The 15,037-nt window shown below is 50.8% G+C and overlaps 5 protein-coding genes across 5 annotated transcripts; 2 read left to right on the top strand and 3 right to left on the bottom strand.

The window, feature by feature from the left end:
- Positions 1–354: 354 nt before the first annotated feature.
- Positions 355–1,688, bottom strand: PSV08DRAFT_351184 (uncharacterized protein; the record flags this gene model as incomplete). Its single annotated transcript, XM_014226192.1, has 2 exons — positions 355–1,599; positions 1,653–1,688. 2 exons carry the CDS (start codon positions 1,686–1,688, stop codon positions 355–357), a joined length of 1,281 nt encoding a protein of 426 aa, XP_014081667.1.
- Positions 1,689–2,483: 795 nt separating this feature from the next.
- Positions 2,484–4,221, bottom strand: PSV08DRAFT_222635 (Uroporphyrinogen decarboxylase). The gene is made up of 5 exons (XM_014226193.2): positions 4,123–4,221; positions 4,028–4,069; positions 3,445–3,980; positions 3,008–3,398; positions 2,484–2,954 (listed from the first exon to the last, which is right to left on the bottom strand). The coding sequence occupies exons 1-5, from the start codon at positions 4,175–4,177 to the stop codon at positions 2,881–2,883; spliced, it is 1,098 nt and encodes a 365-aa protein (XP_014081668.1). The 5' UTR covers positions 4,178–4,221; the 3' UTR covers positions 2,484–2,880.
- Positions 4,222–4,380: 159 nt separating this feature from the next.
- On the top strand, positions 4,381–7,690 carry PSV08DRAFT_222638 (muts domain V-domain-containing protein; the record flags this gene model as incomplete). Its single annotated transcript, XM_014226194.1, has 6 exons — positions 4,381–4,510; positions 4,533–4,729; positions 4,783–4,881; positions 4,936–5,773; positions 5,817–7,472; positions 7,527–7,690. The coding sequence occupies 6 exons, from the start codon at positions 4,381–4,383 to the stop codon at positions 7,688–7,690; spliced, it is 3,084 nt and encodes a 1,027-aa protein (XP_014081669.1).
- A 1,709-nt stretch (positions 7,691–9,399) lies between these two features.
- Positions 9,400–11,118, top strand: PSV08DRAFT_40851 (uncharacterized protein). Its single transcript, XM_066093804.1, has 4 exons — positions 9,400–9,750; positions 9,848–9,962; positions 10,039–10,501; positions 10,563–11,118. The coding sequence occupies exons 1-4, from the start codon at positions 9,523–9,525 to the stop codon at positions 11,038–11,040; spliced, it is 1,284 nt and encodes a 427-aa protein (XP_065949249.1). The 5' UTR covers positions 9,400–9,522; the 3' UTR covers positions 11,041–11,118.
- Positions 11,119–11,186: 68 nt separating this feature from the next.
- Positions 11,187–14,870, bottom strand: PSV08DRAFT_389873 (uncharacterized protein; the record flags this gene model as incomplete). The annotated part of the gene is made up of 3 exons (XM_014226197.2): positions 11,187–13,128; positions 13,188–13,842; positions 13,895–14,870. The coding sequence occupies 3 exons, from the start codon at positions 14,868–14,870 to the stop codon at positions 11,277–11,279; spliced, it is 3,483 nt and encodes a 1,160-aa protein (XP_014081672.2). The 3' UTR covers positions 11,187–11,276.
- Positions 14,871–15,037: the final 167 nt, after the last annotated feature.

The following is a 15,037-nucleotide window of genomic DNA, read 5'->3' on the forward strand; positions in this document are numbered from 1 at the left end:
ATCCTAGGCTTCTTCTTGCTCTATCCTCTCTCTCTCACTCTCTCTCGCTGTATTCACGTTCGACGCAAAACAGGCTCATCGTCACCACTCCACTTCACAGCCACGACTGATGCATCCATTCATCAGATCATAAGAAAAACACACAGCAAAACCAAGAAAAAATAGAACAAAAGACTCCCACGACGCCGAACCCTGGGATACAAACACACACACACACCTTCCTCTTTTTTTCCTCGGTGTGTGTTTTTTTCCCAATTGAAACCATTACTTTCCATGGTAAGTGTCGTGTTCGTAATCTCATACCACTGTGTCTATCCCTTCGCAGGCAATGAAAAAGTCATGTGCAGCAAATGTTTACTGTGATGCACACTGGACGCGCTCAGCACCGGGGTGCATTTCGTCTTCGTCGTCTTCCATGCCACCCATTCCGCGTGCACGTGCACCCTCACCGCCCTGCTCAACGTCCTCGAGGGTAAAATCCTCGGTCATTGCGTCTGGCGGAGGCATCACATCTGGAACCTTGCGTGGTGGTAGGACTGACTCGAGGGCGCGGATCTGCTCAGGGTTCATCGGCCCGCCTTCCTCGTTGCCAAGGCGCTCGGGGAACTTGACGTCGAATTGGATGTACAGGTTACCGAAGTCATGGTGTCGGTATGATGGCATACCTTGACCGCGGATCACCTTGACCTCGCCAGGGCTGATGCACTCACCGGGGATGATGTCAACAGTTAACCATCGCTCATCCAGGTGCTCAATGTGGATCTGGCCGCCAGCAAGCGCCGTCAGCAGGTCAATCTCGGCATGGTAGAAAAGGTCGTCGTCCTTGCGTTGGAAGCGCGGGTGAGGCTTTTGCTCAATTTCGAAAACAACGTCGCCTGGCTCTACGCCTGGCAGCTGGTCGCCTTCGCCCCGGAACTCGATCTTATGGCCGCTCTTAACGCCACGATCAACGTGGACATGCAGGACCTTGCGCTCGATAATCGTCTTCTTGCCGTTGCACTGCTTGCATCGGTCCTTGTCGCGGATGATTTCTCCCTCTCCCTGGCAGTCTGGGCACACAGTCTGGAAGCGCTGGATCATGGGACCCATCTGCCTCATCATGTGCTTCATACCGCGACCGTCACAGCCAGCGCACTTCTTGACAGCGCCTTCCTTGCCGCCGACACCGTTGCACTTGGGGCAGATGACCGACTTCTGGAGCGCCAGCTTGGAGACCTTACCGCGGTAGACATCCTCGAGTGATACCTTGTGGACATGGGAGATTGTGCGCGCCTTCTTGGGCCCTTGTTCGCGTCCTCCTCCCATGCCACCGCCGAACATGCCGCCAAAGGGGCCGCCGCCGCCGCCAAAGAACTGTGCGAACAGGTCCTCAGCAGCCATGCCACCTCCGCCGCCCATGCCACCTTGCTCGAGACCCTCCTCGCCATACTGGTCGTATATTTGGCGCTTCTGGGGGTCGGAGAGAACTTCGTAGGCATGTGAGAGATCCTTGAACTTGTCTGCAGCCTCGGGGTTGTGTGCGTTCTTATCGGGATGCCACTTGAGGGCACCCTTCTTGTATGCTGACTTGAGTTGTGATTCGGAGCAGTCTGGCGACACCTGGTTCTGTTAGGCTATGCTCCTTTGTAGGTATAAGGCAGGGCTATGCTTACCCCGAGAGTATCGTAAAGCTTGGTGTCCTTCACCATGGTTGCGGTTGCAGGCTGTGCAGCGATGTAGAGGGGCTAGTGGGGTCGCAAAAAAAGTCGGACTGAGGGGCAGTATGACGGATACAGGTGAGTGGTGTAGAGTGCGAGTGGTAAAGTTTGGGGGAATCTTTTATATGGTCAGCGTCAGGCCATTGGGTTATGGTGCGCAGCAGCGTACGTCGACACAAGGCCAGCCTTGTGAACGGCGGCCCGGCAGTGAAGACAGGAACAGGGGGGGCAAGGGAAGGAAAAGCACTTACCAATCGTCGCCACAGAAAGGCAAAACAGGAACAGGCGAGCACGAGGTTGTGGCTCGAGACAGTGGGTGTATTATTTGTGTGGAAGCAGATGGTGATGGCCGCCTGTGGACTTAAAAGTAGTAGTTGCAAATACACCGGCAGCGCCGAGCGAGAGAAGATTCCAACCCATTCCACGGCCTTCCATGGGGCCTCGACAGCCCAGGATAGCCTCAAAGCACTCGTATGCCTGCCCAAACGATTCAACAGGCGCTCAAGACTCGATAATTCACGATCATTCAGCCATAATCCGCCTTGAAACGCCATTTCTGCATCAAATGCACATGTCCTCGGTGCTCAAGTCTTAGGAAGCTTCCAATGAACGCACGCTCGGACCATGCCCTCAGCAGCCAATCGGGGGGCAGTCGATCGCTAAGGCTCATGTTTCCACGATTGGCGATGCACGAGGACCCTTTTTGCCCTTGGCTCGTGGCGCCATCGTGCAGAAGCCAACCAGGACAGAAGGAAAAAAATGGATGAAAATTTTGGTCATGAGCTGTGTATGTAGCAATAGTGCCTGCGACCGACGAGCTCAAAGACGGAAGAATACTGGTCAAGGCCGAAGCTGGTTTCATTTGGGCTACAAGAATGCACAGCCCTGTGACATGAGACATAGATGTGTACATATGTCATTTTTAGAGTGCAGAACACGTGCAGGGACAGGGCTGGCAGCCTGATCGTCATCTCCATGGAAACCAAGTCGGTCTGGCTTCCAGTGTCTCGACTTGCCATCCATTCTACCACCACATGACACATCTCTCACCCCACTGTGCACCACTAACACATCGAGGCGCTGACGACACACATAGGCAGAGCTCTGCGTGCTTGGCAGGAACTCAAAGCCCGCCTCACTGGCGGAGCAGGCTTGGCCAGCCCAATGCAGCTAGGCTTCTATGTTAAGCCTTTGTCAATCGGTGGATCTCTTCAAAGTAGAACTTAAGATCATCCGGCTTGACAAACGGCGTGATGCCTGCACATTGTTAGCGCCCAAAGCGACAGAATGTAACATGTCAAATAACATACCGTGACCAAGGTTGGCAATCCATCCCTGCTTGCCGCCGCCGAAGCCAGCCACCATTTCCTCGACTACCTTTGTAATGGATTCCCTGCTACCATACAAAACACCGGGGTCTGCATTGCCCTGCAGCACCTTGCCCTTTGCCTGCGCCACCTTGTATGCCTCTGCCGGTGCATGGAGCCAGTCCAACCCGATCGTGTTGTAGTTTGTCTCGCAGAGGTCCGCCAAGGCATACCACGCTCCTTTGGCAAAGACGGTCATCGGGACGGGCTCCAGCCCTTTGGACCGAAGACGCTCCGGGAGATTGTCAGCAATGTAGGTGAGGTATGGAAGAGCGAATGTCTTAAAGGACGACGGTGATAGCTCGCCGGCCCACGAATCAAAGACTTGGATCATCTGCAGTGGTCAGCGTCGTGCGTCCGGGTGTTATCGTGCTTCGTACCTGAGCTCCAGCTTGCACCTGCAGAGCAAGATACTCGACACAAAGCTCTGCAATCTTCTGCAGCAGCGCCTTGCTCTCCTCTGGGTATTTGTAGATCCATGTTTTGGTCTGAATAAACATCTTGCTACCTCCACCCTCAACCATGTAGCACAACAGAGTCCAAGGCGCACCACAGAAGCCAATCAGCGGTACCCTTCCCGCCAGCTTTTGTCTTGTGAGGGTAATGGCCTTGTAAACATAGTCGAGCGATTCTGCAACATTCACCTCTCTCTCAAGTACCTCCTTGTACTGTTTGTCATCCGGAGTTTGTAGTGGTTCCGGGAAGTGGGGTCCCTTCTTGTCTACCATTATCACCTCCATGCCCATGGCCTGAGGAATGACAAGGATATCGGAAAAGATGATGGCAGCGTCAATGAGGCCGGCGTAGCGCTCAATCGGCTGCAGGGTGAGATTCGACGCGATTTCGGGGCTGCGGCAGCATTCAAAAAAGTCGTTGGTGCCCTTTTCCTTGTGATACTCGGGGAGATAGCGCCCGGCTACGCATCATCAGCGCCTGAGCGTCTTCGAGGACGAGAGTCTGTACCTTGCCGCATTACCCATATTGGCGGGCGCTCGACCTTTTCGCCTATGCAATGTCAATTTTACGATGTCCATCCGGAATAGTGGAGGGCTGTTAACCTCTCGCTGTGCGTAGGATCAAATCATTCTTCATCGGCTCGAATTGGGGCGCCATTTTTGTTGTGAATGGAAGCAGATGGGGCGGATGCACATTGAAGTATCGTCAGCGGCTTAACTTTGGACATTCCGAGTACCCCGCGTACTAAAGGTCCGGTGAGCTAACCAGATGCAGACGCGTCCCTGCATTTCGACCATTGTACCCCACCCATATTCCCTCTACACAACTTAAAAAACGAGGATGCTCTCCAGGCGTGCCGAATGTCTGGCACGTTCAAATCTGTTCCCCCAAACCAGGATTCTGTCGGTTGCTTACAGACCATACACTGCCATTGCGGGTCTCGTCCCAAGCTCAACGCGACCCTTCGCGAAACCACGTGCTGCACAGCATGTGAGTCTGCCATGGCTTCAAGCATCCCAACGCCGTGGCGCAAAGAGAAAAACTACTTTGCAATTGGATGACATACAACAAGGCCCTATTCAATCCCAGGCGCTACTACCCCAGAATGACGCCGAACCAGAATACCCTCCGCTATTGCAGCAAGTGCGCAATAACATGCTCAAGTTCAGCCATTGCGTGCTCCTCACACGCGTCGGAGGCTTCTACGAGGTACTTGACCAGCATCGCCGATCCACTGCCATTCTTACTAAATTGATGACAAGCTATACTTTGAGCATGCAGACGAGTTTGCGCCCCTGTTAAACATCAGAAAAACCAGAAGAAAGGCCTTGAAAGGCAGTAAGAAGCCTCCAGTATCTATGGTCAGTCAACAGCCCATTTTCCTGGTAAAAAGAAATTAGCGCTAATGGTCCTAGGCTGGCTTCCCCGCCTACCAGTTGGATCGTTATCTCAAAATTCTTGTCCAGGACCTCAACAAGCATGTTGCAATAAGCGACGAGTATGTCAATGATGCACCAACCAAAGCAAAGGGTGAGCCTCAGTACACGAGAAGGGTTTCGCGCATTGTGACGCCGGGCACCCTGATTGATGAGCACTTTATGGATCCATGGGAGAACAACTACCTTCTTAGTATCCATGTAGATCCAGAAGTGCTCAGGAAAGAAACTGCGTTAAAACAGAGCCCTGGCAGTGCAAGCGTTTCCTCAGTTCTCAACCTACCGCGCACTGAGATTGGACTCGCATGGATCGATCTATCCAGTGGCGACTTCCTGACCCAGAATACAGACATTGCGTCCCTGCCCTCAGTGCTCGCTCGTATCAAACCGAGGGAGATTGTATTGAGCAGTGTCTTCCAAGAGGCTGATTACTCTGACATTGTCTCTGCCATACAACAAGATGGGCATACAATTACTTTCCAAGACCCCCCTAAAATGCAGTCGACTGTTGACAGCTGGAAACCCATGCTAGAAGAGATTGTGGGTGATTTTGGCATGGCCGATTTCACCCTTGGTGAAGTGGCTGCAGGAGGTTCATTGTTACATTACGTCAAGCACCAACTGTTTGGTTCACAGACACGGCTTCAGGCTCCGATAAGACACCAAGCCGAAGACTATATGAGCATCGATAAGAACAGTCTGAGAGCACTAGAAATTAGGAGTACTATTCGTGATGGAACATACGAAGGAAGCTTGTTACACACTCTAAAGAAGACGGTCACGAAGAGCGGAACAAGGCTACTTACGCAGCGCCTATGTAAGTACACAACCAATAATAGTATCTGAAAATTACTGACGAGACGAAGCTGCCCCTTCCATGTCTCTTTCAACCATCAACGATAGACTCGATCTGGTAGAAGAGATGATACAGTATCCACAACTGCGTCAGAACATTATTGCACTACTAGAGCAAACGTTCGATTCTCTTCGGCTGGTTACCAAGTTTACATACGGCCGTGGGGACGCCGATGACCTCATGGAACTTTCAAAAACAATCATCACGACCTCTGCCATCTTCGATGAGTTGCGGGAACACGTGCAATTCAGGAATTCCGTTCCGGTTGACCCAACAAATGCAGCGTCTGACAACAGACGGAGGTTGTGCATCTCAATGCTAGAACGTCGGTTCGATCTAGGTTTACCATTGCAGCTTGCACACCGAATCCAAGAAGCTATCGACGAGGACAGCTTATCTGAGTATCATCGCATCGAAAATGAAGAGGCTGAAGAGATGTCGGAACTAGCTCAGGACGTGCTGGGTCGAGAGGCTGGCGAAGAAGACTTGAAGAACATGCCAAAGCGCGTTCAGCCTAAACCTCATATGATAGCAGGGAGCTTCAAGAGCGCCACAGACGGGAGAGAGGATGTTCACATCATGAAACAAAATGCCAGTAAGACTCTGGAGCGACTGCATGAGACCTTGGAAACATTGAGACAGGCTAAAAGCGAACTGGAAAGTAAATTGCGCAAAGACATGGGAACTGAGAGCTTGGTGCTGAAATGGACTCCTAACCTCGCTCATATTGCGCATGTCAAAGGAAAAGACATGTCCCGAGTGGCGCATCATTATCCAAAGAGCTTGAGTAGCAGCAAGTCCACTCGTTCTTTCCAAATTCCTGAATGGACGCAGCTAGGGGCTCAGATGGACGAGACTCGCTTCCGTATCCGAGCAGAGGAGCAGCGTGTTCTTAGTGAGCTACGTGAAGGAGTAGTACGAAACCTTGTAAAACTACGGCGGAACGCAGCCGTACTTGATGAACTGGATGTTGCATGTGCCTTTGCCGCCCTTGCCATCGAGAAAAACTTCATCCGCCCTATTCTTGGTGCAAAGCCGTCGCATCATATTATCGGCGGGCGACATCCAGTTGTAGAAAGTGGCCTGTATGAACAAGGACGCAGATTTGCACCGAACGACTGCCAACTAGGCGAGCAAGAACGTATATGGCTGATCACCGGCCCCAATATGGCTGGTAAAAGTACCTATCTACGACAGAACGCACTCATCTCCATCTTGGCGCAAACCGGATCGTTTGTCCCGGCAGAATATGCAGAAATTGGCTTGGTGGACAAGGTTTTTAGTCGCGTCGGCTCAGCAGACAATCTTTACCAAGATCAATCCACGTTCATGGTTGAGATGCTTGAAACAGCCCAAATCCTCAAGGAGGCTACGCCTCGTTCGTTTGTCATTATGGACGAAGTGGGCCGGGGAACAACACCGGAGGATGGCATCGCCGTGGGATATGCCTGCCTTCATCATCTTTACCATGTCAATCAATGCCGGACACTGTTTGCAACCCATTTTCACGCGCTCACCGATATGACTAAGGACTTCGAGAAGCTCGGCTGTTACTGCAACGATGTACTTGAAGAACCCAACGGGCAGTTCTCTTATATACACCGATTGAGAAAAGGCGTAAATCGGGAAAGCCATGCGTTGAAAGTCGCTAGAATTGCAGGTAAGTCGCCTGTGTCAGGATGCTCTTTCCTATGTGATGCTGACGCACAATCAGGGCTTCCCGAAGATGCCGTCGCGGTTGCTGCCCAGGTCCTTGAACAGATCAAGGGTGCAGCCAACGCCGCTACCAAGGATGCAGCGCCTGCTCATCGTGAGCAACATTCAACTACCATCTCAGAGGCTGCAATGAGACTGCCCCAACAACAAATCAGCGCTTAGCTCCATCCTTTATTTTCCGCAACCGAGCTGACTATTACACATTGTAACATTACGGAACACTCGTGCTTCTTATTATACGACACACATTGTTATCATCTCCACAACCCATTCTCTTCCTGCCACGAAGCCTACTCTTGACCAACGTCCTTGGTCACCATCTTCTCGGCAAACCGGAGGACCAAACAAACAACTCTCACTTGCTAGCATATCAACAAGCAGATATGGCTTGGTACAAGCATCTTTGGGTCAAGGTGGCGACTTAGTTGGACCCAATGTTCCCGGAGCATCGACTTGCAGCCAGAGCCAGAGCTAGGGCCGGGGTAGACGAAGTTGACCGCAGGAATCAGCCTGATCGTGAGCAAGGCAGGAAGGATAACACGATACAAGAAAGAAAGCAAAAGACTCCTACCCCTCAAGAAGAAGGGAAGGGCGAGGACCAGACGCGCCACGACACTCAACAAGATTTGCCTACTGGACTTTCTCCCTGTGTAAGACAGCAGGAGATGGATTCGGATTCTTGAGGACTTGATGCTTACCAGAATCAGCCCGAAGAGACTAGTTCATTGCGCTCTGTATCCAGCGCACCTCAAATTCCTCCTCCACCAGTCCTCCCTTCCTTGCCTACATTTGATGGTTTTCGTTTGCCCAGTTCTTCGCACGGCCGGAAAAAGTTTCGATGAACGAAAATTGCTACATTTGGGGAGGGTAGCATAGTGATTTGAGACGAAGGAATTGGATCAAACGTATGAAGCGTGCCAGGGTTTTGGCATGGGTTGATGTAGGTATAGACTTCACTAGAAGCGTCTGGCTAAATCTAACATTCCTGGTTGTAACAAGCCCAACCCTTTATGAAAATATGTCCTTTTATGATTCAGACTCGATGTTCTCGTCCTCACACAATGCTGGGTAACACATGATAAGTCTCGTGCAAACGTGTTCATCACGTGTTATGCAGCAGAACTAAACCGAATGATGTCATTAACAAAAAGAGTCATTACAAAAAGAAATATCGGTTGAGAGCGTAGAGAAAGACATAGAGTGCCCCCATCCAACGGTGTGTCATATATTACACAAACCCAAGGAGACCCTCGAACAGACAGCCTTAAAGAGGCGATACCAACATCGGATACCCTAAAGAGACTTAGCTCCATGCATACATGTAGGAAGGTACCTTGCTACTTCACCACGTGCACTCCTTTGCTACACAATGCCCTCGCTTGTACTTCTGTCCCCCCTTGTACACGCATCCAATCTACATAGAAACTCCGAGCACACAACACTCCGCACCCTCGCAACACATAGATCCCATTTACCCGACGCAACGCGCGCGCGTGGAAGGAACCTCGTACAAAAAGCACTACAAGACGCTTAAAGTAAGGTCTGTACTACACCACTGTGCACTCGTGGTTACGCCGGGAACTTGGGGTAATTCCAACGGGCTGCTGCTGGTAGCCTACGTAGAAGAAAAAGGATGGCAGGGCACTTTTTGGGCATGCGGGGACTCGCAAACAAATAAAGTCATGCATGCAGCGTGCCCCCTCTTTCTTTGTCATACATGACCTGAATGCGGCGCCTGTTTAGGTAGGTTGCTACTTTACCCCACCATCAAGGCAAGCAGGTGGGCTGTTGCTCCACCCCCATCTTATCGTTGCCGTTGCGAATCGGGCTGATTGTTCGTTTGATCTGGACCCTTACGATCCCGATAGCAACTTTTTTTTTGTCAACTTACGTCGCAGACCCCCTTTTCTCCTTTAACGTTCTATCTAATTTGAGAATCGGTTTGTAAGGAGGCAGAGAAGAGGCAGTCCAACACTAACTCAAACGCTTCAATTATGGCGAAAATTACCCCACCTCTCGAGACGGAACAGGCGCATACTACGTCGAGGAAGCCGCAACGTATATCCTCGCATGTGACGCTTCAGGCGCCGTTGTCGAGGCGGGGAAGAGGACCCGGATTGGTGCTTGTGCTGGATCATTACGCGGAGATTGGGCCGAGTGAGAAGTATTTGGATCCGCCGCCGTTACAGAAGTGGGCGGAGGAGGGTTTTGCAGTCGTGCAGGTATGTTGGTTTGGAAACATGGGAATCTCACTGTAGTGCGATGAAGAGGAGGAGCAGGTTAGGTTTGACGTTGACACGGATGCTAAGAGCCCACTAGCTTCTGGTTCCAGGCAATGAAGCCGAGGATGGCGGAGAGTTCCCGTTGCAAAAAGCGCTGGATGCCCTCAAGAGCTGTGATGGATGCGAGTTTGACAAGGGCGTTGGCTTGATTTGTTCGTAAACTCTTTCTTTCAAATCCCCAAAACCCCAAGTCCATTTCCAGGTCGCGTGCTGACGGCTATCTTCCAGCGTACATATCACGAATTCCTTACTACGTTGAGGAAGCCGCATGCCAAAATCCAGCTATCAAAGCTCTCATATCCTACGGTGGCAGAAAATTCGTTTCTCTCAGCTCTACCAATCAACCGCCCCAGCTAATCCATACATCCGGTCCTCCATTAGCTCACCGTCGCCAGTCATCCTCGGAATCAGTTGGCATTTCCCCCAGCAGCGTCAAGACATATCGCTACGAAGATGCAGAGAAAGAATCCGGCTGGATCCTGCCTAGCGACCCAAAATACCACAAACGCAACGCTGGAATCGCGCACACCAGAAGTCTAACATTTCTCAAACCACTCCTAGGAGGACCCTACTTCGACCTCGAAGCCGTTTGGGAGGAACACACAAAATACGAGTTTGGCGAGCGAGACGTAGAAAAGACAATGGCAACAATGGTCGACCAACCCTACGTCAACCACATCCCCACAATGACGTGCGTTGCCCCTTCCCCCTTCTCTCCAAAACACTCGCCCCAACTAACCTCTCAACCACAGCGGCGGCATCGGCAAAACAAACCTAACCTCCTTCTACACCCACCACTTCATCTTCAGCAACCCCCCAGATACCTCCCTCTCCCTCGTCTCCCGCACTGTAGGAATCGACCGCGTAATCGACGAATTCATCTTCACTCTCACCCACACCAGCACCGTCCCCTGGCTCCTCCCGGGTATCCCCCCTACCGGCAAACGCCTCGCCATCCCCTTCACCTCCGTCGTCGCTTTGCGCGGCGATAGGTTGTGCCACGAGCACATTAGCTGGGACCATGCCTCGCTGCTTAAGCAGTGCGGGCTACTTCCGGAGTACGTAAGGTTTCCGTTTGCGATTGAGGGGGAGACGGTGCCAGAGGGGAAGAGGGTCGAGGTGCGATTGCCGGTTGTGGGGGAGGAGGGGAGCAGGAAGTTGGTGGATGAGGGGGCCGAGGTGAGTAATGCGTTGATGGGGGATGCGTGGCGGGTTGTTGATGATGTTTGAGAGTGGGGATGCAGAGTCTGGGGGGCAGTGACGGGGAATGAACATCTCTGCTACTGTGTAGGGTTTAATCCGCTTGCTCTGGTACAAATTACCACTATAGCATTCAACGAAATGCAGATTCTTGATCAATTCTGTTCAGGAACGTTTGGCTTGTATTTGTAACCTAAGGAAATGATTCTATATCCAAAGACAAATTGATGGTCGTATCCAATCGTCATACCCACTGTAGTCTAGTGTCACATTTCGTGCCGTTTCCCGGGGCCTTCGTAGCTTCTGAACTTTGTACCAGGGGCGTGGTAACTCCTGTACGCCCGCCGAGGTCGTGATTGTTGTTCAGAAGAAATTTCAATGTTGTCTTGATGCTCTGATTCAACTCGTCCGCCCCGCTCGTCCAACGAATTTAGAGCATCAAAATACAATTCGATCGCTCCAGGATAATCCGGAGCACCTCCGGGTCTTGTTTGTTGTTCAGAAGGTGATTTACTGTTGTCTTCAGGCTCCGAGTCAGACGATACACTAACCTCCGGAGTCTCTATATTCATATTTCCGTAGATTGGTAACTGAAGATCGTTGGAAGAAAAAGTATCTTCAATTTTTGTTCCTTGTTCGGAAGACGGTTCAGTGTTGTCTTGAGGTCCTGATTTAAGCTCTCTGGACGGTTCTTCAAAACGTTCTTTACTTGAGTCATGGGGTGAAAGTAGCAGCGGGGGTAGTCGTATCTGTGGGATAGGAGTTATGTGGCTTTGTGATATCGAATTTGGGAGAAATGTTGCTTCGTCTCCGTAATCCTGGGTATCAAATTGTCCACGTGCCCCGTCGTGTACTGGTGGAAAAGGATCATAATGCGCGAATCTATAGTTGATAGATGCAGGAGCAGGAGGTGGCGGCAATTTGGCAGGCTTGTCCTCGTTACCCCTCTTCTTCGCTTCTTCAGCTATTTTTGCAGCTTTCCCCAGTTTTATATTCACAAGTTCCACATATAGCCTGGCTTTCTCAGCTGCCCTGTCCTCTTCGTCGGCTTTGTGAAGTGGCCCTAGCGGCTTTTGTGGAAGGGAAAGTAATGGTGAATCCCCGGTAAAATGTAAATCAGAATTTCCTCCCTTCATAGGGTCCATATCTTCACCTTCTAGTGAATTTGGCCTCCCTATACGCTCTGGTGGCGTTTTTCTCTGTGTTTGATGACTTGCAAGAGGCTCAAACGAGATTCCAGATAATTGTGCACCTGTAGGTCTTTGCGAATAAGGGTCTTGTCGCATGTATGATAGGTCAGGCGGTGAAGGAGTACGTTCGAAGGTATACGGAAACCGAGGAGGAGAAATACGCGTTGAAGTAGGTTGAGAAGTACGCCTTATGGTAGTATGAAATCGAGCATAAGGTTTTACTAGGTTCTCTGTATCCATATCCTCCATTGGCGCATGAGATTGAACATCCGAAGTTTCTGTCAGAGGATACTTATACCGTGGTGTTGGCTCCATCCAATAGTGACTCTGCGATTCTAGATCAGTCGGATTTACCCCGGAACCGGGACCAGCACCTACGGGAGGAGCCATGCCATAATAAGAGGGCGTGTCCTTTGACAACGGGAACGCAGAATCGGCAACAACAGCAGCACCGGCACGACTAGCTCCACAGCGGAGGCAGGCAGTGTAGCTTGCCAAATTGTAGTTCCCACAGCGAATATCAGCGCACTCCCAGTTTCCGGCATGGGTGGGAACGACACCGGTACCTTCATCGGTGGAGTTCTCTTCAACACTTTGGATCACTCTTTCAGAAGATTCAGAGCTATCATCAGATCTAATGACGCTTCCTGATTCATCTGCTGATTCTTCTTCGGAGTCAACACCAGAAGGTAGGATTGCAAGAGCGATTTCTTCCATATGGCGGGCAATGTGGAGTGTTAGGATATCACGGTCTCCAGAAGTAAACTCCATGCAGAGAGGACACTCCACATCCGAGATTCGAACATCCATCCCATGTTGATCTTGCAGGTGGGTCATTAGCGCATCGCTGTCCTCGAAGAACATGCGAGTGTTGCAGCACTCGGCGAAGAAGCAAGCATATGCCAGTATATCACTAAAGACATGTTTCCTAAGGCGATTTGATTAACGCCAATGCATTTAAAAGTGTATGGGGATGAATCAACTTACTTCCAGGCTTTGGTTCGCTGAAACTTGACTTGTTTATTGCAGATTTCGCAGGTAAAAGGCTCACCAGACCGTGCTTGTGCAGGAAGTGGAGGCACACGCTTGTGACTTGCTTCAGCCCTGGTAGACATAATCGAGGGTGCGTATACAGATCCGGAGCTGGAAGCAGCTTTTGACTGTGCCGGTAAAGATACCCCGAGACCAGAGTCATTGAATATTGTCCTTGCCTTCTCCATGGCGGCCATTTGGAGTTCCTGCTGCACCGTTTCCCGCTGTAAATGAAGCATGTGATTGTATCGATCCCAGTTCAATTTTCCTAGTTGAGCTATAATTGCTGATTCTGCTAGAGGGAACTTTTCCGAAATGCTGTTGATATAAGCCTGCTCTGGTAGGTGTTTCTCGATGTATTGAATAGTACGTGGCTCCTCGTCATCAAAGCTTTCTTCTGCTGGTGATTCCAGGCTGGGTGCTAGCATGATGAGAGTATCGATTTTTGTACGGAGAATCTGACACAATGCTTCGACATCTTGTTCAGGCTCATGGGTTGAATGACATTGCTGCTCAATCATATTAGCGGTTTGATCCAGACATGTCAAAATCCTTGTTGACTGTAACACTTCTTTTCGGCGCTGCTCGCTACTGATGAGATGTATCAACGCTGTGCCATGTCAGTGATTCGCAATATAATAGCTCGTGTATCATCCACATACATGTGCTGACAAATTGGGAGATTGACACAAGCACAGTAAGACAAGTATCACGTAGCTGAGGAGAGTCTTGTAGCATATCGTCGAGATCGCCTCGCGATAATCCTAGATCAATATCCCAGAAAAACAGTGCTGCACAGCTTGACTCCAGGGAACCATAGTGTAGGGCACTGTCGGAGTGTGTTCTGACCTCAATAAGAATCAGGCCCAAAGTCTCTATGAGAGACCTGGATAGCGATCCAATGGGGCCTCTCTCGTGGAGCTCATCATTTCGTAGTGTATCCAACAGGATCTTTTGTGAAGTTTTGTCGCTCTCTTCTGGCACATCAATCTGACGGGCGTGGCTTTCGGTAGGCTCGGCCCATTCTTTTGTTTCCTGGGACTTACGTTGGGGGTTGGCAAGATAGGTGCGCTTCTGATTCTTCGGATCGTATAGGAGCTGCTTGATATCATGCACAAACAAAGGATATAGTAACTCGGTAATTTTTTCCTTGTTTGCCAAGGCCAGTGCACGCTCGAATGGGATCCAAACACCCTTGAGGTGCATCGGACCGGTCTTGACCACATGTCTAGTCTTCTCGCTCTTCAAAATGCCGTCTCGACGGCCTCGACCTAGTCCAGCCACACTCAACAGTTTGGTACCGTTGATCATGTGGTTGTCTTCACGGCGAGCCACGCAAACCCCTCTAGCTTCAACTTGAAAACAAAGGGAGCCTTCGTCCTCCCAAAAGCTTGCTGTAAGTCGAGTTTTGGCCCCTGGAGGAGCCACCTGATCTGTGCGATCGAAGGTAATTGGTAGGTAGTTCTGTGATCCAGACGTTGAGAAGACATGGGCTCTGGGAGCGAGTACTGGTGATCGTGCTCTCAATAAAGCTTTGGGGCTGCTCGGGGGCGTTGATGCTGTTTCTTGGGAGCGCTCCATCACCGAGCTGCCTTCTTCGGCGGACGTCGCCTTGTGGCGGGCCCCTGCTGAAAACATGGGCGATAACTATTTGAACATACAGTTTGTCGCGCAAGGGGATTGCCAGTCTTGAGGTGGCTCCCTACCACAACATACTCTCGCTGTTCCCAATATCAGTTTTGCGCTGATGAATCGTCGTAGCTGGGATCTTTGTTGGCTGACCTGCACTTCATGGACCGAGCCTG

Source organism: Bipolaris maydis, assembly GCF_028858645.1.
Source record: "Bipolaris maydis strain C4 unplaced genomic scaffold PSV08scaffold_6, whole genome shotgun sequence".
NCBI classification, from domain to species: domain Eukaryota; kingdom Fungi; phylum Ascomycota; class Dothideomycetes; order Pleosporales; family Pleosporaceae; genus Bipolaris; species Bipolaris maydis.

Coding starts and splice junctions, on each gene's coding strand:
- PSV08DRAFT_222635 (XM_014226193.2), bottom strand. CDS start 4,177: ATGGCGCCCCAATTCGAGCCGATGAAGAATGATTTGATCCTACGCACA. Junction 4,070..4,122: donor GATCCTACGCACAGCGAGAG/GTTAACAGCCCT, acceptor GACATTGCATAG/GCGAAAAGGTCGAGCGCCCG. Junction 3,399..3,444: donor AGGTGCAAGCTGGAGCTCAG/GTACGAAGCACG, acceptor TGACCACTGCAG/ATGATCCAAGTCTTTGATTC.
- PSV08DRAFT_40851 (XM_066093804.1), top strand. CDS start 9,523: ATGGCGAAAATTACCCCACCTCTCGAGACGGAACAGGCGCATACTACG. Junction 9,751..9,847: donor AGGGTTTTGCAGTCGTGCAG/GTATGTTGGTTT, acceptor AGAGCCCACTAG/CTTCTGGTTCCAGGCAATGA. Junction 10,502..10,562: donor AACCACATCCCCACAATGAC/GTGCGTTGCCCC, acceptor TCTCAACCACAG/CGGCGGCATCGGCAAAACAA.